The sequence below is a fragment of the Scyliorhinus torazame genome, chromosome 13 (genome assembly GCF_047496885.1).
Source record: "Scyliorhinus torazame isolate Kashiwa2021f chromosome 13, sScyTor2.1, whole genome shotgun sequence".
Taxonomy (NCBI): domain Eukaryota; kingdom Metazoa; phylum Chordata; class Chondrichthyes; order Carcharhiniformes; family Scyliorhinidae; genus Scyliorhinus; species Scyliorhinus torazame.
The window spans coordinates 112,048,464-112,073,759 of record NC_092719.1 but is presented as its reverse complement, the minus strand read 5'-3'; the positions used below and the strand labels follow the sequence as shown (position 1 = coordinate 112,073,759).

The following is a 25,296-nucleotide window of genomic DNA, read 5'->3' as shown; positions in this document are numbered from 1 at the left end:
TCCGCAAACTGGGATTGCTTCTTTCAAACATTCAGCTTTACCATCACAGCCCCATGGTCGCCTCCCTATTAAACTGGCTTCCAACTGGAAAGGGTCACTGGTATGGAGTTACACTTTGCAATATGGCTGACTTTAAACTACCCCCTGAAGTAGCAAATCGTTCAGTTGGATCAAACCGCAACAAAGAATAATGAGAGCTGCGGTGACTCAAGGTGAACAACCACTACCTTTTCAATGAAAATAGACAATAAATGCAGACTTTGCCAGTGATGTCCACATCCTTGGATGAATAAAATACTACTCGCTCGAGAGTTAATGGTCACAATGTGCCTTTAGGATGGCCATTTTCTAATCATACAAACTAGGATAAGGTTGGCCTCTCGGCCCTTTGAGCCTGGTCCGCCATTCAGTCGGCTTTATTGGTTCGTCTGTTGGGCCTGGAAGAAGCATACTTACTCATTTTGCCCCACAAGCCTCAAATGTTTTGGGTGGGAAAACTAAGAAAGGTGAGATGGGGTCTGCCTCACCAGCAGTGCAGTAAAGGCATTGACCTTGTGCATTCAGTCTTTTCGCCCACTGCATAGTCCAAAGCCAGGAAAAGCTGGCTAACGGAAGTTCACAATGACCGGCAGCCTCACGATAATATTTAAATGACCAATACATATCCTACAAGTAGACTTGTTGCCTGCTCCTCATCCCACCTTCATTAGAAGTAGGAATTGGGCAATTCTGGCTCCCATTTCAGAATTTTGGCAGCTTAACGTCTGACCCGACTCCCCTTCTCCTATTTTTGGGGATGAAGATTCAGCATTAGTCTTTCTTAGTTTGTCCCATCTACTACAGCACAGCCGAGCAGAAAGGAATCATAGCAAAACTGACAATTAAAATAGATCACACATAGTGACTGTGTGGAGTTTGCGCTTTCTTCCAGTGTTGGCATGGGCTTCCTCTAGGTGCTCTGGTTTCCCCCCGTAGTCCAAAGATGTGCAGCTGGCTTGGCCATGCTAAATTGCCCCTTAAGTGTCCAGGAATGTGCAGGTTTGGTGACGGGGAAAGGGTGGGGTGGGGCAGTGGATCTGGGTACAGTGCTCTTTCTGAGGGTCGGTGCAGACTCGACGGGTTGAACGGCCTCTTTCTGCACTGTAGGGATTCTATATGGCACAGGTCTGGAACCTTGAGAAGGTCCCACATGGTAGACTTGCAACGAAGGCAAATGTACATGGGATACAGGATAACTTGATAAGGTGGATTTAAAATTGGCTACGTTGTAGGAGACAGAGAGTGATGATAGACGGCTGCTTTAGTGACTGGAAGCCAGTGTCCAGTGGTGTACCACAGGGATCTGTGTTGGGTCCCCTATTTTTTTGTCAGTTACATAAACGACATAGATGACTATGTGGGGGGTAGGATCAGCAAGTTTGTGGATGATGCAAAGATTGGCCGGGTGGTTAAGTAAGGTCGAGTGTCTTGGGCTACAGGAAGATATAGACGGGATGGTCAAAAGGGCAGAAAGGTGGCAGATGCATTTAACCCTGAAAGGTGTGAGGTGAAAGAGTAATTTGACAAGAAAGTATTCAATGAATGGCCTGACACTGTGAAGTTCCGAGGAACAACGGGACCGTGGCGTCTTTGTCCATAGATCTCTGAAGGCAGAACGGCAGGTTAATGGGGTGGTGAAAAAGGCATATGGGACACTTTTCTTTATCAATCGAGGCATAGATTACAAAAGCAGGGACGTCATGCTGGAGAACTTTGATGAGGCCACAGCTGGAATATTGTGTGCAGTTCTGGTCGCCACATTATTGGAAGGATGTGATTGCGCTGGAGGGGGTGCAGAGGCAATTCACCAGAATGTTGCCTGGGATGGAACATTTAAGTTATGAAGAGAGGTTGGATAGGCTTGGGTTGTTGTTTTCGTAGGAGCAAAGAAGACTGAAGGATGACCTGATCGAGGTGTACAGGATTATAGGGCCTTGAACAGGATGGATAGGGAGCAGTTGTTCCCTTTAGTTGAAGGGTCATTTACGAGGCGACACAAGTTTAAATAGAGGGGTGGGAGGTTTCGGGGGGGATTTGAGGAAAAATGTCTTTACCCAGAGGGTAGTGATGGTCTGGAATGCACTGCCAGGGAGAGTGGTAGAGGCAGGTTGCCACACATCCTTCAAAAAGTACCTGGATGAGTACTTGGCACGTCATAACATTCAAGGCTTTGGGCCAAGTGCTGGCAAATGGAATTAGGTAGGCAGGTCATATGTCTTTCATGCATTGGTGCAGACTCGATGGGCCGAACAGCCTCTTCTGCACTGCATTATTCTGTGATTCTTACAGGTCAGTACCAGAAAAGCAACATGCTCCCAGAACAACATCTAATTAAGTTAGATGTCAACATACTACAGACAACTTGCCTAAGGGTAAAACAAGTTCGCAGACAAGGAAGGTGATGAGAAATCTAAGCAAATAACCAACTGCTTTGTAACTAGCTGCTCAAAAAATACTCAAATAAAACCAAGATGCAAGTGAATTTGTCACAGTGCAATCACAGTCCTCACTATTCACAAGGAAAATACAGGCACTGCATACAATGAACAGCAATAGAAAACATGCCTCACTACCACACCATTTATAAATGAATACCGTGGCTGGATTCTCCGGCCCGCCACATTTCTGTTTCACCCGCCGGCGGGATGCTCCGTTACACTGGTTAGTCAATGGGGTTTCCCATTGTGGGGCAGCCCCACGCCGTCGGGAAACTCCGGGCTACCGGCAAAACGGAGCATCCTGCCGGCGCAGAATCCAGCCCCGTGTGTGTGACGACCAATCAGCAGTGCAGGCCAGCAAAACTGAATCATTAAAGCAAGGACGAGGTGTATTCTTCGAGATTTCCCTAGATTCTGGAATGATTCCAGCGGATTGGAAAACTGCAGATATAACACTTCTACTAAGAAATAAGGGAGTCAGAAAGCAGGAAACTATAAGCCAGTTACCCAAACATCTGTCATTGGGAAATTGTAGTGGCAGGACATTCAGAAAATTATTATTCAATCAGGCAGAGTCAAGGTGGTTTTGTGAAAGGAAAATCAGGTTTGGCAAATTTATCGGGAGTTCTTTGGGGATGCAACAAGCAGGTTGGATAAAGGAGGAGCAATAGATTTGTGTTCCTACTGAAGAGCTCATGGTTTTGGAGCATGATACACTAGCATTGTTAGAGGATTGGCTAATTAACTGAAACAGAGAATTGGGATAGAAGGGTTGTTTTCAAATTGGCCAACTATAACTAGTGGAGTGCCACAGGGATCATTGCCTCAATTATTTACGTTCTAGAGCAGGCATTGTCAAACTCGGGGGCGCGACCTGCGGGTGGGTGTCGGGAGGGTCGCGGAGCCGTCAGTCACGGCGCTCCCGATCGCGCAAATCTCAACGCAACAGCCGCAGCAGCCGGCTGTTAATAACGCCGGCTGCAAGCGGCCTTCAAAATGGCCGCGATCATGTAAAACAAATACGGCCGCACTGCGCATGCGTGCCCGATCATCACTTTGCCGCAGAAGGCTGTGGAGGCCAAGTCATTGAGTGTCTTTAAGACAGAGATAGATAGGTTCTTGTTAATAAGGGGATCAGGGGTTATGGGGAGAGGGCAGGAGAATGAAGATGAGAAACATGTATGCCATAATTGAATGATAGAGCAGACCCGATGAGCCGAATGGCCTAATTCTACCCTTAAGTCTTGTGGTCTTACGGTAGAAAAATACAGAGATCTTGTAAAGGCATATGGATAGACTAAGTAAGAACACTCAAACATTTGGCAGATGGGAGTATAATGTGGAAAAATGTGAGGTTCTCCACTTTGGCAGGAAGATTAGAAAAGCAAAAATTATTTAAATCACAGAATTTACAGTGCAGAAGGCCATTCGACCCATCAAGTCTGCACTGGCCCCTGGAAACAGCACCCCACTTAAGCCCACAACTCCACCCGATCCCCGTAACCCAGAACCCCACCAAAACTTTTTTGGACACTAAGGGCAATTTATCATGGCCAATCAACCTTACCTGCACATCTTTGGACTGTGGGAGGAAACCAGATCGCCCGGAGGAAACCCACGCAGACATGGGGAGAACGTGCAGACTCCGCACAGACAGTAACCCAAGCCGGGAATCGAACCTGGGACCCTGGAGCTGTGAAGCAACTGTGCTAACCACTGTGCTACAGTGCTGCCCTTGGAGAGAGATTGCAGAACACTGTAGTACAGAGGTATCTGGGTGTCCTTGTACATGAATCACAAACAGTTACCGTGCAGGTAGAGCAAATAATTGAGAAGACACATGAAAGGTTGGTCTTTAATTCAAGGGGTTGGAGTATAAATGTAGGGAAGTCTTGCAACAACAGTACAGGACACTGGTGAGACCGTATCAAGAATATTGAACACAGTTTCTATCTCCTTATATAAGAAAATATATACTTCCATTGGAAGTTGTTTAGAGAAGCTTCAGTGGGTCGATTCCTGGGATGAAAGGAATGTCTTATGAGGATAGTACGAAGTCTTACAACACCAGGTTAAAGTCCAACAGGGTTGTTTCGATGTCACTAGCTTTCGGAGCGCTGCTCCTTCCTCAGGTGAATGAAGAGGTCTGTTCCAGAAACACATATATAGACAAATTCAAAGATGCCAAACAATGCTTGGAATGCGACCATTAGCAGGTGATTAAATCCTTACAGATCCAGAGATGGGGTAACCCCAGGTTAAAGAGGTGTGAATTGTATCAAGCCAGGACAGTTAGTAGGATTTTGCAGGCGAGATGGTGGGGGATGAATGTAATGCGACATGAATCCCAGGTCCCAGTTGAGGCCGCACTCATGTGCAAACCATTGTTTGCAGCAAACTACCCAGTCTTCAGAACAGTGACCACGACACCACACAACCCTGTCATGGCAATCTCTGCAAGACGTGCCAGATCATCGACATGGATACCACTATTACACGTGAGAACACCACCCACCAGGTACGCGGTACATACTCGTGCGACACGGCCAACGTTGTCTACCTCATACGCTGCAGGAAAGGATGTCCCGAAGCGTGGTACATTGGCGAGACCATGCAGACGCTGCGACAACGAATGAACGCACATCGCGCAACAATCACCAGGCAGGAATGTTCCCTTCCAGTCGGGGAACACTTCAGCAGTCAAGGGCATTCAGCCTCTGATCTCCGGGTAAGCGTTCTCCAAGGCGGCCTTCAGGACCCGCAACAACGCAGAATCGCCGAGCAGAAACTTATAGCCAAGTTCCGCACACGAGTGCGGCCTCAACCGGGACCTGGGATTCATGTCGCATTACATTCATCCCCCACCATCTGGCCTGCGAAATCCTACCAACTGTCCTGGCTTGATACAATTCACACCTCTTTAACCTGGGGTTACCCCATCTCTGGATCTGTAAGGATTTAATCACCTGCTATGGTCGCATTCCTAGCATTGTTTGGCATCTTTGAATTTGTCTATACATGTGTTTCTGGAACAGACCTCTTCATTCACCTGAGGAAGGAGCAGCGCTCCGAAAGCTAGTGACATCGAAACAAACCTGTTGGACTTTAACCTGGTGTTGTAAGACTTCGTACTGTGCTCACCCCAGTCCAACGCCGGCATCTCCACATTATGAGGATAGGTTGAGCAGGTCGGTCTAAACTCTTTGGAGTTTAGAAGAATGGTCTTGTTGAAACATATATGATTTTGAGGGTGCTTCACAGGGTAGATGCTGAGAGGATGCTTCCCCTCAATGGAAAATCTAATAGAGTGGCGCAGTGGTCAACTCTGCTATCTCACAGCGCCAAGGACCCAGGTTCAATTTTGACCGTGGGTGACCGTGAGCAGTGGAGGCTGGGTCAGGGAATATATCCAAGTTTGAGATAGACAGATTTTTGATCTACAAGGGAGTAGAGGGTTATGGGGAACAAGCAGAAAAGTGGTGTTGGAGCCACAACCAGAGCAGCCATGAAAACTGAATGGCAGAGCTGACTTGATGGGCCGAAAGGCCTACTCTTGCTCCTTAAGATGTGATGGCACTTTAAAGTATCTGGTAGAGCAAGAGTTGAAGTAGTATTTTGGATCACTGTCTCCCATTTAAACTACTGGCTTGAAGTCTTGTTATAGTAATTTCCAAAAACTGAGATTGCTTCTCTCAAATATACTGCTGTGCCCCATATGCATATGGTAATCTTGTGGTCGTGGCACCGAACTAGGATAACAATTAACATAGTGCTTTCGACAAAGTAAAACGTCCAAAGATTCTTTCCAGGAGCATTATCAAATAATATTAACTGCTCATCCCTAATTGCCCTTTGAGTGGCTTGCTGAGCCATTTCAGAGAGTAGGTAAGAGAGTGGGTCAGGAGTCACAGGTAGGCCAGACCAGGTAAGGATAGCAGATTTCCTTCCCGAAAGGGCATCAGCGAAATAGATGGGACTTTATAACAATTGATGAACATTAGAATTAGGAGCAGGAGTAGGCCGCTCTGCCCCTTGAACCTGCCCCAACATTCAATAAGATCATGGCTGTTCTGATTGTAACCCCCTTGTTTATCAAGAATCTATCTAGCTTTGGCCTGAAAACATTCAATGACTGCTTCCACTAAACTTTGAGGAAAGGGGATCCAATAGGATCCAATACCCTCCGATAGAAATATAAATTCTTCTCATCTCTAATCTTAAATGAGCGACCTCTTATTTTTAAACAATGATGATAGCTTCATGGTCACCGTTATGGAGACTAGATTTGAAATTCAGATCTATTTTTAATCAATTGAATTTAATCTCCACCAGCTGCCGTGATAGGATTTGAAACCGTGTCCTCAAAGCATCTGTCTGAGTCTTGGGATGACTAATCCAGTGACATTACCACTATGCCACCATCTCTTCTCCCCAAGCTGTAGGGCTGGAGGAGATTACAGAGATAGGGATGCACAGCGCTATGGAGGGTTTTGAAAATAGGGAAGAGTTTTAAAATCAATGTGTTGCTTACCAGTGAACCAATGTAGGTAAATGATAGATGAACGGGACTTAGTGCAAGTTAGAATATGGACCTTTCCCATTTTTATCCCCAAATCCTTTTTCACGCGGGTGAACAGGATTCTAACGGGATTTGTGTGGGCAAATAAAACCCTGCAAGTCAAAAGGTTATTCTTGGAGCGTAGCCGGGGGGTGGGGTTGGCGCTGCCGAACTTCTGCAGCTACTATCGGGCGGCGAATGTGGCCATGATTAGGAAGTGGGTAATGGAGGAGGGGTTGGCGTGGGGGCGGCTAGAGGCGGCGTCATGTAAAGGCACCAGCCTAGGGGCACTAGTAACGGCACCGCTGCCGTTCTCGCTGGCGCGATACACCACAAGCCCGGTGGTGATGGCGGTACTGAGGGTCTGGGGTCAGTGGAGGAGGCACAGGAAGGAGGAGGGGGCCTCAGTTTGGACCCCGATACGGAACAACCATAGATTTGCTCCGGGTATGGGGGGTTTCAAGGCTGGTATAGGGCAGGCATTAGAAGGATGGAGACCTGTTTATAGATGGGATTTTCCCCAGCGTGCAGGCACTGGAGGAGACGTTCGGCCTGCCCCCGGGAAATGCTTTCTGATACCTCCAGGTTCGGGACTTTCTCAAGAAACAGGTGGGGACATTTCCGCTGTTACCCCCTCGAAGGATACAGGACAGGATTATGTCTGGCATTTGGGTAGGAGAGGGGAAGGTGTCGGACATATATCAGGAGCTGCGGGAGGCGGAGGAAGTCTCAGTGGAGGAGCTGAAGGGCAAGTGGGAGGAGGAGCTGGGCGAGGAGCTGGGTGAGGGCCTGTGGGCTGATGCCCTGGGCACGGTGAATTTGTCTGCATCATGCGCCAGGCTCAGTTTGATTCAGTTAAAGGTAGTGCACTGGGCTCACATGACAACGGCAAGAATGAGCAAGTTTTTTGTGGTAGAGGACAGGTGCGCGAGATGTGCAGGGAGTCCAACGAAACATGTCCATATGTTCTGGGCATGCCCGGCGCTTAAAGAATTCTGGCAGGGCTTTGCGAGGGCTATGTCCAGGATTTTGGACACGCGGGTGAAGTCGAGTCCAACAATAGCGATATTTGGGGTGTCGGAGGATCCGGGAGTGCAGGAAGCGAAAGAGACCGAGGTTTTGGCCTTTGCCTCCGTGGTAGCCCGGTTAGCGATATGGCGGGGTTAGCGATATGGCGGGGATCCTCAGCCTGGAGCGAATAAAGTTTGCCCTGAGAGGGTCCTTGATGGGGTTCTCCCGGCGGTGGCAACCTTTCCTTGACTTTCTAGGGGAGCAGTAAAGTGTCAGCAGCAGCAGCAATGGGGGGGGGGGCTCAGGTGGGGGGACTTGTTGATATAATGTGTTTTTTCATTTTGTATAATGATAGCAGCCACCTTGTTTAGTTAAATATTTTTTGTTTACTGTCTTTTTTGTTATGTAAAAATCCTGGTTGAAAAAAGCTTTTATAAAAATATATTTTTTTTAAAAGTTAGAATATGGACAGCAATGTTTTGGATGATTTTATTTTTGTGAAACTTGGAAGATGCAATGCTGGCCAGAGGTGCAGTGGAATAATCAGATATGGAGGTAACAAAGGTATGGGATGAGAGTTGCAGCAACAGATGCTCTGAGAGAGGAGCATAACTGGTAATGTTAAGGAGGTGGAAATAGGCAGTCTCAGTGATGGTGTGGACATGTGGTTTGAAGCTCATCTCAGGGTCAAGTCAACACCAAGGTTGTAAACTGTGAGATTCAGCAGCAGACGGTTGCCAGGGAGATTGATGGGAGTCAGTGGTGAGGAAACTGAGTTTGTGGCAGGGAGAGGAGACGATGTCTTCAGTCTTCCCAATATTGAGTTGGAGGAAATATCTGCCCATCCAGCACTAGATGTCTGACAAATTTACAGAGGCATGAGGGGAGGTAAAAACTGAGAGTTGTGGGGCCAAATATATGTTTGCATGATCAAGCCAAGGGGCAGCACACAGATGGGAAACAGGAGGAGGCCAAGGGTTAATCCTTGAGGGACACCAGAGGTAACAGTATAAAAAAGGGAATAGAAGTCATTACAGGTGATTCTCTTGATATGACTGGTTGCATAACATTGGAAACAGGAGAGCACAGTCTCACCCAGCTGGACAACTTTGGAGGGGGGTTGGGGGCATGGCGTGGTCAACCGTGTCAAAGGCTACAGACAGGTTGAGAAGGATGAGGAGAGGAACGTTTACCTCACATAGGATGTAATTTGTGATTTTGATAAGAGCCGTTTTGGTACTATGGCAGGGGCAGAAACCTGATTGGAGGGATTCCAACATGGAGTTTCGGGAAAGTTGGGCATGGATTTAGGAGGTGACAGCAGGTTCAAGGTTACTGGAGAGGAAAGGGAATTTGGAAGTGGGACAGGAGTGAGCAAGGACAGAGAGGTGAGGGGCTCTATTTTTTGAGAAGGGGTGACAATGGCAGATTCGAAGGAGGGGGACATTATCTGAGCAGGTGGAATCATGAACAATTTCAGCTAATATGGGGCCAGGAAGGGAAGTTGGCTGGTCAGCAGTTTCATGAGAATAGGATTAATGCAGCAGGAAGTCATTCAAAGAATTTAAGTACTCACGAATGTACCTATTGGTAGTGAACACTCTCCATGTGCATTCAGCTCCTCCAGAATAATGGTCATCAGCGGGACTAGTTTCTGCTTGCTGTCTTCATTAGAGATGAAACCGCTCTCCAGCTAGAAATAAAAAGCTATCTTTATAGATCAGACTATGTATTGTCAGATTAAGCTGTTTCATCGAAACCAAAACACTTCACAAAATTCATTCCCCTGTTCTCTAGATTTTCATAAAATCCTTCCGGACTGAAAGCTCAGGGCTCTAACACAGTGTCAATTCTAATTGTGAGGAATTGAACAAAAGAAAGGAGCATTAGACTGGGATGACCAGTTAGAATAGTGCATTATGGACATTAATTCAGGTTGCAGGGAGTGAACAAAGAGATGGGGGAGGGATGGCGAGAGGGGGAGGGGTGGCTATCTGGACTGGCTCTTTGCACAAAGGGTGCTGGGAGGCAGCGGCCCAGAGGAAGGAAAGGAATGTGTAATGAGCCTATCAGAATCAGTGGCAGTTAGATTATATGACCAGGTCAAGGAAAGGGCCTATCGGAATCTTGTATTCGTGTATGTGGAACTTGATACTGCATGAATGTATATGAGACCACATGTGTTGCCTCCCTTTGTCTCACTCGCTCTGGGAGTTTCAAGAGACATGGGTCTCCTGCCTTCATCAGAGGGAGTGTAAGCTTGCAAGCTGTTTGAAATAAACTAAAGGAATTTCTAAATCCAAACTCAGCCTTTGATTGAGACCAGGCGGGACAGAAAGAACTCATTTCATCAATTGAAGGGGCCGTAAACATTGAAATTTTCCAAGGCATCCAGGACTGCTTCCTAGATCACTAAGTTACGAGAAAAGTGAATACAAAGACAGTTCCAGAAGGGTGAATGGCCTTTTTTCTGTGCTGTTCTTACCTCCAGTGTAGTGAGGTAGCCTGCCAGCTTTTTTACAATTGGCTCCAAGGAGCAGGTCTTGGCTTTTGCATCACAGACAAAGCCCAGATTGAAGAGCAATGCGTTTCGAACATATTTCTTGTGCTCAATGCACACAGGGCAGCCAATTAGCTTCTTATCCATAGCAGTGCTTCACAAAATAGAAAGAAAAACTGATCATCGGAAATGCAGAACAATAGCAAACCGTATTTACAACAATTATTCTTTATGTGTAACAATCATATACAGGTAACATAGATCCCACAGTGAAGGTGGAGTTTAACAAAATATACCAATTGCCTAGGTGACCTCTATACCAGGGCTTCCCAAACCGTGGGCCGTGACCCTCAGTGAGATGAGATTTCGGGGTTCAAAGCTCTGAGACAGCAGTGGCTGCTGTGGAGCTCAAGAGTGCTTTCTGATGGCAGATGTTGCAGCCTTCGTCTCGTTGATCGACCAAAGGTGGATCCTGTTGGGATGGAGAGCAGTCTCTCCACCCTGTGCCGTGGCGGGAGGACCTGTTGGAATTCTTGAATCTTGAGAAGGTTAAGTTTGAACTGAGGGGAAGGATGGAGGATGAATTCATGGGTGTTATTCATTATGCACTTTCAAGAATTGTACAACATCAAACATTAGTGGGGGGGGGGGGGGACAGGGGACGACGACTGTATGTGTTAATGGTGACTATGGGCGATTCCTTTTTGTTATTTGTTTATGTTTTTAAAATTTATTTTAGTGTACCCAATTAATTTTTTCCAATTAAGGGGCAATTTAGCGTGGCCAATCACCTAGCCTGCACATCTTTGGGTTGTGGGGGTGAAACCCATGCAAACACAGGAAGAATGTGCAACTCCACACGGACAGGGACCCAGAGCCGGGATCGAACCTGGGACCTTGGCGCCGTGAGACTGCAGGGCCCACTTCGCCACCGTGCTGCCCTTGTTATTTGTTTATGTTAACATGCGGGAAGTTGTTTGGGGGTTGGTGGGAGGATGGGATTGTTGTTGTTGATATGGGGATTGACATTATATTTGTTACTGCTTATTGTTTATTGTTGGTGGGTGCAAATTTGGGAGAAAATGTGAAAAAGGAGGAATAAAAATATTTTTTAAAAAGAGTGCTTTCTGATGGCTGCAAAGTCTCTTTAAATCTTCACATTTTTGTATTGGTGGGTGTGGCCTAGCAAACAGATCTTTCAGGCCTGGTTTGTTTAAAAAAAACCTGCAGATTAAACAACTCCGACTACTCTGAACTTCACCCCGCCCCCCTCACACACAGAAGCTAAAACGACCCCTCTCAGGAGCTGAGCACCCCCCCCCCCCCCCACTCCTCAAGAGTTAAGCCCATCCTTTCCTCCTGGTCAGCAGCTGAAGCTACCACTCAATTCACCACCAGCTCCCCCAACCCCCACCCCCGCCCCAGTCACATGAAGTCTGAGGCATTAAAATGGGATCACATCAGGAAAAGGTTTGGGAATCACTGCTCTATACATTGCATTACTGCTTTTCTGCTCTCCTTGGTTGACGCAAAAGATCTTGCAGCACTATTCGACCTGCAGAGTTCTCCCAGGAGTCTTGGCCAATTTTACCCCCCAACCAACATCACTGAAAGAGATTATTCTGCCATTCACTTCACTGTTTGTGGGGCCTTTATTGTGGACAAATTGGCCACAATTCCTACAACAGCGACTACGCTTCAAAATAATTTGCTGGCTCTGATGTACTTGGGAGAACCTGAAGCCACGAAAGGCATTCCGTAAAGACAAGGCTTTTTAAAAATTGTAGCAGCAACTCCTTAGTTCAGTGGAAAAGCTGTGGATTCAATGGGCTGCTACTAAATGTCAAGAAGCACCAAGGTGGATGAATTCCACCCCGCCCCATCATCTCTGGGATCAGAAGCACCAGTGATGGCAATAATACCAAGGTAAATTTTCCACGTCTGTGCTCTGGTTGGCACTGAACACAGTGCCTGTTCATACAGGCCAGCAAGGAGATCCTCAACCACTGGCCTGGTAAGATCTTTTCCAGCCATCAGGGGAAACTGGCAGCCAGAAATAAAATCAACATCTGTAATTCAAAAATAACATCCGTTCAGAGTAAAATAAGTCACCAGAGTCAGAGTGGAGAAATGTTACAGTGCACAACAAATTACAATCTAGAAAGCCCCATCTGAAAATGTGGTGGAGGCCGATTCACTAGTGGAATCGGATATTTAAGTGGAAAGGAAATATTTACAGTTCTATCAGGAAAGGACAGGTGAGTGGGAATAACTGGACAGCTCTTTCAAGGAGCCAGGATAAGCACAATGGGCTAAATGGCCTCCTGTTGCGGTATTTGATTTAATATGCCCCTGCTGTTGTTTATTGGTGGTCGCAGGTCCGGCGAATCCTTGCACGACACCAGGTTATTGCACAACTTATGTAGATTCTCGAATGTGAAAAGACAGCGTACGAGCGTGCAGGTTTGTGATTTGTGGAACTTACACAGTAATGAGTTTATTCTGCAACTCTGGCTTTGTTATGATGTACACCTGGACTGTATCAAACAGCTCCCTTGAAATGTACTCCTCAGGCACCTGTAACAGATCCAGACAACTGAGTGAAAGGACTGACTGCAAGTGATATCCATCTTCGCTGTGTACTTACACTCACCAAATAATAGGTTACCTAATAAACCAGTGACAGTAAGTGAGCTGCCATCCTTTATTCTGAAAGGAAGGGCATCAGTACAGCAGATCTGTGCTCACAGTATAAACCCATTGCCATCACTGTTCTTACTGAGATGCTGGCACTGACACACTTAATTCATCACCTTAGCTTCCTCCCACTACCACTGCCAAACATGGAACCTCATTTCACCCAAGAGTGGAATTGTTTTTACTGGGTTGAGTGCTGTTGGCAGGCCTTGATACCCAGGTCTCACATATCCGAAGACAAAGCGGGACTTCCGGTGGTGGCTATGGAGTGAGTGGTTACACATTTGTCAGCTTCCGCTTGAGGCATTTTTTTGGGTCCTTTTCCCTCGTTGTTGGGCGGATGTTTTGGAGGAATAGAGGTGGTGGAGGAAAGTTGTACTTCACTGGTGAGGTCGGTGGATGCATTCTTGGACCAGAAGTGGGTCTAGAAGAAAGGAGCTGCAAGAGCAAGAAACTCTTCATGCGACACAGGGAAAGATGGCGGAGAGTAAGTGGTCGGCCCTACCAGCCAATGGTCAACGGAGCAGTTGGTGGACTTTATAAACAAAGAGTTTAGACAGGAGAGGAGGGATGCTCAGGAGGACCTGGCGAAGGTGGTAGACCCGCTGAAAGCAGGGATCGGCCAGGTGGCGCGGAGGCTGGAGACCCAGAATCAGGCGATCCAGAAGGCGGTGGTGGGGGAGATGAGGAGCAGCTTACCTCGTTGGTGGCCGAAATTAGGATGTTGAGGGAGACCCAGAAGCGGCTCAAGGAGAAAGTGGAAGATCAGGAGAACCGCTCCCAGAGACAAAATTTGAAAATTGTGAGGATGCCAGAGGGCATCAAGGGAATGGACGCTGGCTCTTATGTTGCCAAAATGCTGGAGCAGCTAATGGAGGAGGCGGCCTTTGGCCGATCCCTGGAGGTCGATTGGGCGCATAAGGCGTTGATGAGGAGGTGAATGAGCCGCTGAGGGCGATGGTGGTGAGGCTACACGAGTTTTGGATAAAGAGATCTTGTGGTGGGCCAGGCAGACGAGGACATGTACCTGGGAGGGTAACAAGCTCCGGGTATATCAGGACCTGGGCGCAGAACTGGCCAAGAGGAGTGCTGGATTCAACTGAGTCAAGGTTGCCCTCTTTAAGAAGGGGTGAAGTTCGGGATGCTGTACCCGACCCGCCTCTGGGTGACTCACAACAGCCGTATTATTTTGGAAGACCGGAGGAGGCGATGGAGTTCTTGAGGGACATTGGACTGGCAGGAGTGAAAGGACATTGAACTTTGGAGGACTTGTGAGATGATGTTGGTTCTCTCTGACATTTTGTTTTATTGCATTGTTACTTTTTGGGTGATGGTTAGGGGAGAACCTCTTTTCTCTCAGGGGTCATTTTTCTTTCTTGTGGGGTTCTTTGGTGGGATGCTAGAGGACCGTAAGTGAGTGCACCTTTTTTCTTATTGTTTGCACTATGGAAGTGTGCAAGCGGGGAGGGAGGGGAATCAATGCGGGGTGTGTGAGGCTTGGTGCCATGGGCGACGGCTGCCAGGCTAGCTGGGCGAGCTAGTTTATGGGAGCGCATTGGGGGATGAGCATTGGTGGTCGAAGTGCCATAAGGAGGGAATTAGTGATGGTGAAGGGCGGCATGGGGGCGCAGTGGTTAGCACTGGGACTGTGGCGCTGAGGACCCGGGTTCAAATCCCGGCCCTGGATCACTGTCGGTGTGGAGTTTGCACAATCTCCCCATGTCTGCATGGGTTTCACCCCCACAACCCAAAGATGTGCAGGTTAGGTGGATTGGCCACGTTAAATTGCCCCTTAATTGGAAAAAAATAATAATTGGGTACTCTAAATTTATTATTTTTTTTAAAAGGAATTGTTGATGGTAGACGTCCGAAGGCGTGCCTGGAGAGTCACGTAACGGGGGCAGGCCCAAGGGCGGCTGTGGTCGTTTGTCAGGGGAGGGGGGAGCAGGTGCCCCCCTGACCAGGCTGGTCACATGGAATGCGAGGGGGCTGAATGGGCCGGTCAAACGGTTGCACGTGTCCGTGCACTTGAGGTGCTTAAAGGCGAATGTGGCATTTTTTACAGAGAACGCATTTGAAGGTTGGGGACCAGACGGGGAAAGGGCGAGTGGGGCAAGTCTTTCACTCAGGATTGGATATGAAGCAGGGGGTGGCGGTGCTGATAAATAAGCGGGTAGCGTTTCAGGTGGGGAATATAGTAGCAGATTCAGGGGTAAGATTTGTGATAGTGAGTGGAAAATTGGAGGGGATGCCTGTAGTCTTGGTGAACGTATATGCCCCAAATTGGGACGATGTCGAATTCATGATGTGTTGGGGAAGATCCCGGACCTGGACTCGCCCCTGTTGATTATGGGGAGGGGGGAAACCTTAATATGGTTATCGGGCCAAGATTGGATCAGTCGAGTCCGCGGGTGGGGAGAGTGTCGGCGGTGGCGAAGGAGCTAAAGGGGCTCATGGAGCGCACAGGGCGGGGTGGATTCGTGAAGGTTTGGGAGGCCGAGGGCGAAGGAATTTTTGTACTTCTCCCATGTGCATAGGGTGTACTCGTGGATCGATTACTTAGTAGTGGATAAGACTCTGCTGATGGGGGTGGTTGACTCGGGTATTCGCCGATTGTGGTCTCTGATCATGCGCTACATTGGGTGGACTTGCAAGTGAAACGGGGCTGGGGGGCCAGGGCCCGCAGTGGAGATTAGACATGGGGTTGCTAGCTGATGAGGGGATGAGTGAGTGGGCGAGGGCCGCTATTCGGGGGATGTGGAGCTGAATGACATGGGTGAGGTTTTGGCCGCACGTCTGGGGAGTCGCTTAAGGCAGTGGTCAGAGGGGAGTTTATATCAATCCAGGCATAGGGATAGGACGGAGTGGGCTGAGATGGCTAGGCTGGTGGACGAGATTCGGCGGGTGGATAGTAGGTACTCCGAGGCCCCGGGGGCTGAGTTGAAGAAGGGGCAGAAACTCCAGATGGAGTTCGGGTTGGTGTCTACGGGGAAGACAGGAGGACTGTTGCGGATGGCCAGGGGGCAGTTTATGAGTACGGGGAGAAGGCTAGTAGGATGCTGGCTCACCAACAAGGAAGCAGGGGGCGGCGAGGGTGATCGGAAAGGTGAAGAATGGGAGGGGAAGGGTCGTTTCGCTTGGACCCGGTGGGTGTGAATGTGATGTTTGAAGAATTCTGCAAGAGGCCAAATGAATTGGAGCCCCTGGCAGGGATAGAGGGGATGCGGCGATTTCTGGATGGGTTAGAGTTCCCCAATGTGGAGGAGAGCCTGATAGAGGGCTGGGGGCACCCATTGGACTGGTGGAGGTGATGGAGGCGATGCAGGCAGGCCCCGGGCCCAGATGGGTTCTCGGTAGAATTTTCTAAAACGTTTTAGGGGGATCTGGGCCCCCTGTTGGTAAGGACACACAATGAGGCGAGGGAGAAGGGGAACGTGCTCCCATTGTCGCTGACGGGGCATGTGTAGACCGTGAAAATGACAGTACTACCGAGGTTATTATTTGTTTTCCAGAACCTTACGGTCTTTATTCCAAAGACCTTTTTAGGAAAATTAATGCTTTGATTTTGGGGTTTGTGTGGGCGTCGAGTTCCCCACGGGTAAAGAAGGTGCTATTGGAACAGGGACGTGGGGGGGGTGGGCTGCCCTTGCCAAGTATTTATTTGAAAAAAAAAATATAGAGTACTCAATTCACTTTTTCCAATTAAGGGACAATTTAGCATGGCCAATCCACCTACCCTGCACATCTTTGGGGTGAAACCCACGCAAACACGGGGAGAATGTGGAAACTCCACACGGGTAGTGACCCAGGGTCGGGATCAAACCTAGGACCTCGGCGCCGTGAGGCAGCAGTGCTAACCACTACACCACCGTGCTGCCCAGGCCTTGCCACATATAATGAACTATTACTGGGCAGCGAATATAGCCATGGTTAGGAAGTGGGGGAGGGGTCGGTGGGGGAGGGGTCGGTGTGGGAGAGGATGGAGACAGCCTCTTGTAAGGGCACAAGCTTTGGGGCCTCTGCTGTTCTCGCTGGCCAGCTGCTCCATGAGCCCGGTGGTGGTGGCAGCGGCCGACAGTGTGGGGACAGTGGCGGCAGCATCGGAGGTTGGAGGGTGCTTTGGCGTGGGCACTGATCTGTGGGAATCATAGATTTGCACCGGTGGGAGGTTGTATGTGGTGTTTCAGGGGTGGCGCCGGGCAGGGATCAAATGGTTTGGGGACCTATTTGTGGAGGGCAGTTTTTCGAAGCTAAAGGAATTGGAAGAGGAGTATGATCTGCTCAGCGGGAACGGGTTCTGCTACTTACAGGTGCAGGATGTTAGGAGGCAGGTGCCGTCCTATCGCGCCCCACCCCCACCCCCCACCTGGACTGCAGGACAAGGTGGTGTCGAAAACAGGGGTAGGCAAAGGTAGGGTGTCGGAGATTTATAAGGAGTTAATGGACTGGGAAGGAGCCCTGATAGGAGAAGTCAAGCAGAAGTGGGAGGGGGACCCGAGGAGGGAAATGGAGGCTGGGGTTGTGGGAGGAGGCTTTGAGGAGAATGAATGCATCCTTTTCATGTGCTGGGCTTAGCCTTATTCAATTCAAAGTAGCCTATATGGCACATATTACAGTGGCCAGAATGAGTAGGTTCTTTGAGGGGGTGGTGGATAGGTGTGGGCGGTGCGCGGGGGGGGGGGGGGGGGGCGCGAACCATGTTCACATGTTTCGGGCTTGCCCGAAGCTGAAGGGGTTCTGGCACGGGTTCACAGACGTAATGTCCAAGGTGCTGAAAGTGAAGGTGTCCCGAGTTCAGAAGTGCCAATATTCAGAGTGTCGGGAGTCCAGGGATTGAGAGAGGACAATGTTTTGGCCTTTGCCTCCCTGGTAGCCCGAAGATGGATTTTGCTGGAGTGGAGGGACTCGGGGTCGCTGGCAATAAACCCATATAAAATTAAGACAGCGAGTGCTATACAGCTGGCAACATGCTTTGCAGTGTCATCCATAGATCAGTAACAGCACTCCAGCTTCCAAGTCAATGGTTGTGGTTTTAAGTCGTACTCCTGCAAGAGTACAGTATCTCAGCTGACACGCTGCTGCAGAAGTGAGGGAGTGCTGCACTGCTGGAGGTGCCGGATTTTGGAGGAGATTAACTGAGGCCTCATCTGTCCTCTCTTTGTTTATTCCTTCATGGGATGTGGACATTGCCGGCAAGGCCAGCATGTGTTGCCCATCCCTAATTGCCTTTGAGAAGGTGAGCCACCTTCTTGAACCACCGCTGTCTGTAACATGGATCGCTGGGCCATTTCAGAGGGCAGTCAAGAGTCATTGCCGTGGGTCTGGATTCACATGCAGGCCAGACCAGGTAAGGACGGCAGATTTCCTTCCCTAAAGGACAGTAGTGAATGAGATGGGTTTTTACAACAATCGATGCTAGTTTCAGGGTCACCATGACTGAGAGTAACTTTCAATTGCAGATTTTAGAAATTAATTTAATTTAAATTCCATTGGCTGATGCGATTTGAACACATTTCTCCAGAGCATTAAGCTGGGCCTCTGAATTACTATCCCAGTGACAATGTGACAACGACACCATAGTAAAAGATCCCATGCCGCTATTTCCAAAAGCAGGGGTAGTTCTGGCTAATATTATTCAGAATATCTGGTCTTTTCCATGTTGATCTTTGTGCGATTTGCTGTGTGCAGAATGACTGCCACATTTCCTCCAATAGCAGCTACAGTTCAATTGGCTGTAAAATGCTTTGGGAAGCTCTGGGCCTGTGAAAGGCACTACCTAAATGGAAGCCTTTCCTCTTCTAGACAACTTAAGCCAAATGCTCCAGCCACACCTTCACAGGCAGACAGAAGCCGAGAACAAAGTTTAATGTTTTGATTTGGCTCAATATTGATTGTAAACATTAATAATCGACTCTTCATTCTGAGACATTGTTTTCCAATTTACATTTTACAGACCCAAACATCTCTATGAATAATACGGATTATATAATGAGAAGCAGGCTGAATATAGGCGGTTGAGGGGGTGTTTGAGGGGGGAAGACTGAGAAGGTAAACAAGCAAAGAGAGAATATGGCACCTGACATAAAAGGGAATCCCAAAGTCTGCTATAAGCATAGAAATATTAAAGGGTGGTAACTACAAAAGAGATTTATACATGGAGGCAGGGGCCATGGCTAAAGTATTAGATGAATATTTTGAATCTGTCTTTACCAAGGAAGATGAAGCTACCCAGGTTATTAGCAAAGAGGAGGTATTTCAGTAACATTATGGTGGGGCAGGCAATAAACAAAGAAATAACGGATGCATGTAGAAATGGTACAGCAGTTATCATGGGGGGATTTTAATCTACATGTCGATTGGTTTAACTAGGTCGGTCAAGGCAGCCTTGAGGAGGAGTTTATAGAATGTATTCACGATAGTTTCCTAGAACAGTATGTAATGGAACCTACGAGGGAGCAAGCGGTCCTAGATCTGATCCTGTGTAATGAGACAGGATTGATTCAGGATCTCATAGTAAGGGAGCATCTCGGAAGGAGCGATCACAATATGGCGGAATTTAAAATACAGATGGAGGGTGAGAAGGTAAAATCTAACACTAGTGTTTTGTGCTTAAACAAAGGAGATTACAATGGGATGAGAGAAGAACTAGCTAAGGTAGACTGGCAGCAAAGACTTTATGGTGAAACAGTTGAGGAATAGTGGAGAACCTTACAAGCGATTTTTCACAGTGCTCAGCAAAGGTTTATACCAACAAAAAGGAAGGATGGTAGAAAGAGGGAAAATCGACCACGGATATCTAAGGAAATAAGGGAGAGTATCAAATTTAAGGAAAAAGGATACAATGTGGCAAAGATTAGTGGGAGACTAGAGGACTGGGAAATCTTTAGGGGGCAACAGAAAGCTACTAAAAAAGCTATAAAGAAGAATAAGATAGATTGTGAGAGTAAACTTGCTCAGAATATAAAAACAGATAGTAAAGTTTCTACAAATATATAAAACAAAAAAGAGTGGTTAAGGTAAATATTGGTCCTTTAGAGGATGAGAAGTGAGATTTAATAATGGGAGATGAGGAAATGGCTGAGGAACTGAACAGGTTTTTTGGGTTGGTCTTCACAGTGGAAGACAAATAACATGCAGTGACTGATAGAAATGAGGCTATGACAGGTGAGGACCTTGAGAGGATTGTTATCACAAGGAGGTAGTGATGGCAAGCTAATGGGGCTAAAGGTAGACAAGTCTCCTGGGCCCTGATGGAATGCATCCCAGAGTGCTAAAGTAGATGGCTAGGGAAATTGCAAATGCACTAGTGATAATTTACCAAAATTCACTAGACTCCCGGCAGTGGTCCCGGCGGATTGGAAATTAGTGACACCACTGTTTAAAAAAGGAGGTAGGCAGAAAGCGGGTAATTATAGACCAGTGAGCTTAACTTCGGTAGTAGGGAAGATGCTGGAATCTATCATCAAGGTGGAAATAGCGAGGCATCTGGATGGAAATTGTCCCATTGGGCAGATGCAGCATGGGTTCATAAAGGGCAGGTCGTACCTAACTAATTTAGTGGAATTTTTTGAGGATATTACCACTGCGGTAGATAACGGGGAGCCAATGGATGTGGTAGATCTGGATTTCCAGAAAGCCTTTGACAAAGTGCCACACAAAAGGTCGCTGCATAAGATAAAGATGCATGGCATTAAGGGTAAAGTAGTAGCATGGATAGAGGATTGGTTAATTAATAGAAAGCAAAGAGTGGGGATTAATGGGTGTTTCTCTGGTTGGCAATCAGTAGCTAGTGGTGTCCCTCAGGATCAGTGTTGGGCCCACAATTGTTCACAATTTACATAGATGATTTGGAGTTGGGGACCAAGGGCAATGTGTCCAAGTTTGCAGATGACACTAAGATGAGTGGTAAAGCAAAAAGTGCAGAGGATACTGGAAGTCTGCAGAGGGATTTGGATAGGTTAAGTGAATGGGCTAGGGTCTGGCAGATGGAATACAATGTTGACAAATGTGAGGTTATCCATTTTGGTAGGAATAACAGCAAAAGGGATTATTATTTAAATGATAAATATTAAAACATGCTGCTGTGCAGAGAGACCTGGTGTGCTAGTGCATGAGTCGCAAAAAGTTGGTTTACAGGTGCAACAGGTGACTAAGAAGGCGAATGGAATTTTGTCCTTCAGTTCTAGAGGGATGGAGTTTAAGACTAGGGAGGTTATGCTGCAATTGTATAAGGTGTTAGTGAGGCCACACCTGGAGTATTGTGTTCAGTTTTGGTCTCCTTACTTGAGAAAGGATGTACTGGCACTGGAGGGTGTGCAGAGGAGATTCAGTAGGTTAATCCCAGAGCTGAAGGGGTTGGATTACGAGGAGAGGTTGAGTAGACTGGGACTGTACGCGTTGGAATTTAGAAGGATGAGGGGGGGATCTTATAGAAACATATAAAAATTATGAAGGGAATAGATAGGATAGATGCGGGCAGGTTGTTTCCACTGACGGGTGAAAGCAGAACTAGGGGGCATAGCCTCAAAATAAGGGGAAGTAGATTTAGGACTGAGTTTAGGAGGAACTTCTTCACCCAAAGGGTTGTGAATCTATGGAATTCCTGCCCAGTGAAGCAGTAGAGGCTCCTTCATAAATGTTTTTGAGATAAAGATAGATATGTTTTTGAAGAATAAAGGGATTAAGGGTTCTGGTGTTCGGGTCGGAAAGTGGAGTTGAGTCCACAAAAGATCAGCCATGATCTCATTGAATGGCGGAGCAGGCTCGAGGGGCCAGATGGCCTACTCCTGCTCCTAGTTCTTATGTTCAGGCTCTTGAAGGGTTTAAAAATTGATAGGGAGGAGGCTGTCTGTACTTTTTTGTTGATAAGGAGCCAGGACTGGATGAGATGCATCCAAGGATACTGAGGGAATTGAGACTGAAACTGTGGAGGCACTGACCATAGTTCTCCTTATACAGGGATGGTGCCAGAGGACAGGAAAATTGCAAATGGTACATCCTTGATCTAAAAAGGGTGGTGTAAAGATTAAAGTCCAGCAACTCCAGGCCAGTCAGTTTAATCTTGGAAATGACGACAATCTCAGGTGGTGAAAGTCCGCGTCAAGCCAAGCTGGGGCCTAGCAATATTCGGAGTAGTGGACGAACCGGGAGTGCAGGAGGCAAAAGAGGCTGGCATTCTGGCCTTTGCGTCCCTAGTAGCCCGGTGAAGGATCTTGCTAATGTGGCAGGAGGCGAAGCCCCCCAGCGTGGAGGCCTGGATAAACGATATGGCTGGGTTCATAAAGTTGGAGAGGATTAAGTTCGCCTTGAGAGGGTCTGCGCAGGGGTTCTACAGGCGGTGGCAACCGTTCCTAGACTATCTCGCGGAGTGTTAGAGGAAGGTCGGTCAGCAGCAGCAGCAACCTGGGGGGGGGGGGGGGGGGGGGGTCCGGGGAGGGGGAGCTGCCTGGGGGGGGGTGGATGAGCAAGAGATAACATGAAGAGTCGGGGAAACTGGCACGTACGGGAGAGAGCCAGTGTACAAAGCTATGTAAATATACTATTTTGCCATGTGTATATCTTGCTCCGCGCGATTTCTCGTTTCTTTTTTTTTGTTACGGGGGGTGGGGGGGTTATTGTTTGTAAGGGAGAAAAATTGTGTTAAATACTTTAATAAATATATATATTTTTTAAAAAGGAAATGATGACAAAATGAAAAGTCACTTGATCAAATCCAGGTTAATAAAAGAGAGTCAACAAGGACTTATGACCGTCAAATCATGTTTAACTTGTTTGAGTTTTTGCTGAGAGGAAATGGGAGGTATACATAGACTTCCAAAAGTAATTTGATAAAAGTGCCACTCAAGAGGCTTGTGCGCACAGTTACAACTCATAGAATAAAATAGACAGGAGCAACATGGATATGAAATGGGCTGAGTGATAGGAGAGTGTGTAGTGATGAAAGGTTGTTTCATTGCACGGAGGAAAATTTATAGTGGAGTTTCCAAGTGGGCGGCTTTAGGACCCCTGATCATCCTGATATATATTAATGATGTAAACCTGGGTAAACACGACACAATATCAAAATTTATTTTTGACACAGAACTACTAGGGAGTATTGTGAACTGTGAATGGGTACAAGGGGCAGATGAAATTTAATGTGCTTTAAGTGTGAAGTGATTAATTTGGTAAAAAGAATGTGGAGAGGCAATATAAACTAAAAACTAAAAGGCACAATTCTAAAGGGTGTACAGGAGCAGAGAAACCAGGATGTAAATGTGCACAAATCATTAAGGTGGCAGGAGAGGTTGAGAGCACGGTTATAAAGCATACAACATCCTGAACTTTATCAGTAGGGGCAATGAGTGCAAAGCATGGAAGTGAAGTTAAATCTGCAAAAAAAAAAAACATTGGTTCAGCCTCAGCTGGAATATTGCATCCAGTTCGAGGCACCACACTTTCCAAAGAAATTGAAGACATTTGAGAGGGTGCAGAAAGGATTCATGAGAATGGTTCAGGGATTAGGGACTTCAGTTATGGAGACAGATTGGAGAAATCGGGACTGTTCTCCTTGGCGACTGTTGCGAGCAGTTTTTAAAGAGTTCTTCAAAATCACATGGGGTCTGGGACAGAGGTGAGAGGGAGAAACAGTTTCCTTTAGTGGAAGGATCAAGAATGAGAGGACATGTATTTATCTAAAGAAGTAATGGTGACGTGAGGAAAATCGTCTTTACACTATAAGTGGCTAAGATCTGGAATTCACTGTCTGAGAATGTGGTGGAGGGGGGTTGGGGGGGTGGGGGGGGTTGGGGGGTGGGGGGGGTTGGGGGGTGGGGGGGGTTGGGGGGTGGGGGGGGTTGGGGGGTGGGGGGGCGGTGGTGTGGGGGGGGGGTGGGGGGGGGGGGGGGTGGGGGGGGGGGTGGGGTGACGGGGGGTGGGGGTGACAGGGGGGGGTGGGGGTGACGGGGGGGGTGGGGGTGACGGGGGGGGGGGGGTGACGGGGGGGGGGTGGGGGTGACGGGGGGGGGTGGGGGGTGACGGGGGGGGGGTGGGGGTGACGGGGGGGGGGGGTGGGGGTGACGGGGGGGGGGGTGGGGGTGACGGGGGGGGGGTGGGGGTGACGGGGGGGGGGGTGGGGGTGACGGGGGGGGGTGGGGGTGACGGGTGGGGGGGTGGGGGTGACGGGGGGGTGGGGGTGGGGGGTGACGGGGGGGTGGGGTGGGGGTGACGGGGGGGGTGGGGGTGGGGGTGACGGGGGGGGGGTGGGGGTGATGGGGGGGGGGTGGGGGTGACGGGGGGGGGTGGGGGTGACGGGGGTGACGGGGGGGTGGGGGAGGGAGGGGGAGGGAGGGGGAGGAGGGGGAGGGAGGGGGGGAGGGGGAGGGAGGGAGGGGGGAGGGGGAGGGAGGGAGGGGGGAGGGGGAGGGGGGGAGGGAGGGGGGGAGGGGGGGAGGGGGAGGGAGGGGGGGAGGGGGGGGAGGGGGAGGGGGGAGGGGGGGGAGGGGAGGAGGGGGGGAGGGGAGGAGGGGGGAGGGGGGGAGGGGGGGAGGGGGGGGGGGAGGGGGGGAGGGGGGGGGGGAGGGGGGGGGGGAGGGGGGGAGGGGGGGGGGAGGGGGGGGGAGGGAGGGGGGGGGGAGGGGGGGGAGGGGGGGGGAGAGGGGGGGGGGGAGAGGAGGGGAGAGGAGGGGGGAGGGGGGGGAGGGGGGAGGGGGGAGGGGGGGGGAGGGGGGAGGGGGGAGGGGGGGGGAGGGGGGAGGGGGGGGGAGGGGGGAGGGGGGAGGGGGGGGAGGGGGGAGGGGGGGGGAGGGGGGAGGGGGAGGGGGGGGGAGGGGAGGGGGGGAGGGGAGGGGGGGGGGGGGGAGGGGGGATTCGCGCCTTAGTGTCAGCCCCAGGTACCTGGAAGGTGATTTTCGGCCCAAGGGTCGGGTGAAACTCGCTGAAAAACACACACTCGATCCGGCTCCCCATAGCTGGCTGGTTGGGTGGAGGAGCGCTGGAAGGGTCTTCCCAACAACTGTGACCCCCCCGAGCTGACCCCAGCTTCCCGGTCACCTGACCGCGCAGCGCCGTGACCT

The 25,296-nt window shown here is 49.1% G+C and overlaps 1 protein-coding gene across 2 annotated transcripts in view; it reads right to left on the bottom strand.

Annotated features, from left to right (window-relative positions):
• Positions 1–25,296, bottom strand: part of nprl2 (NPR2 like, GATOR1 complex subunit) — a 76,018-nt gene that overhangs the window by 50,584 nt on the left and 138 nt on the right. The window contains exons 1-4 of one of the 2 annotated variants that reach the window (XM_072472059.1): positions 25,118–25,289; positions 13,032–13,123; positions 10,532–10,700; positions 9,631–9,739 (exon numbers count right to left, since the gene is read on the bottom strand). In XM_072472059.1, the coding sequence (XP_072328160.1) occupies positions 9,631–9,739; positions 10,532–10,700; positions 13,032–13,123; positions 25,118–25,189 (442 nt within the window). In that variant the 5' untranslated portion in view covers positions 25,190–25,289. Of the gene's footprint in view, positions 1–9,630; positions 9,740–10,531; positions 10,701–13,031; positions 13,124–25,117; positions 25,290–25,296 lie in introns of those variants that run through there. The other variant, XM_072472060.1, reaches the window with a different exon arrangement.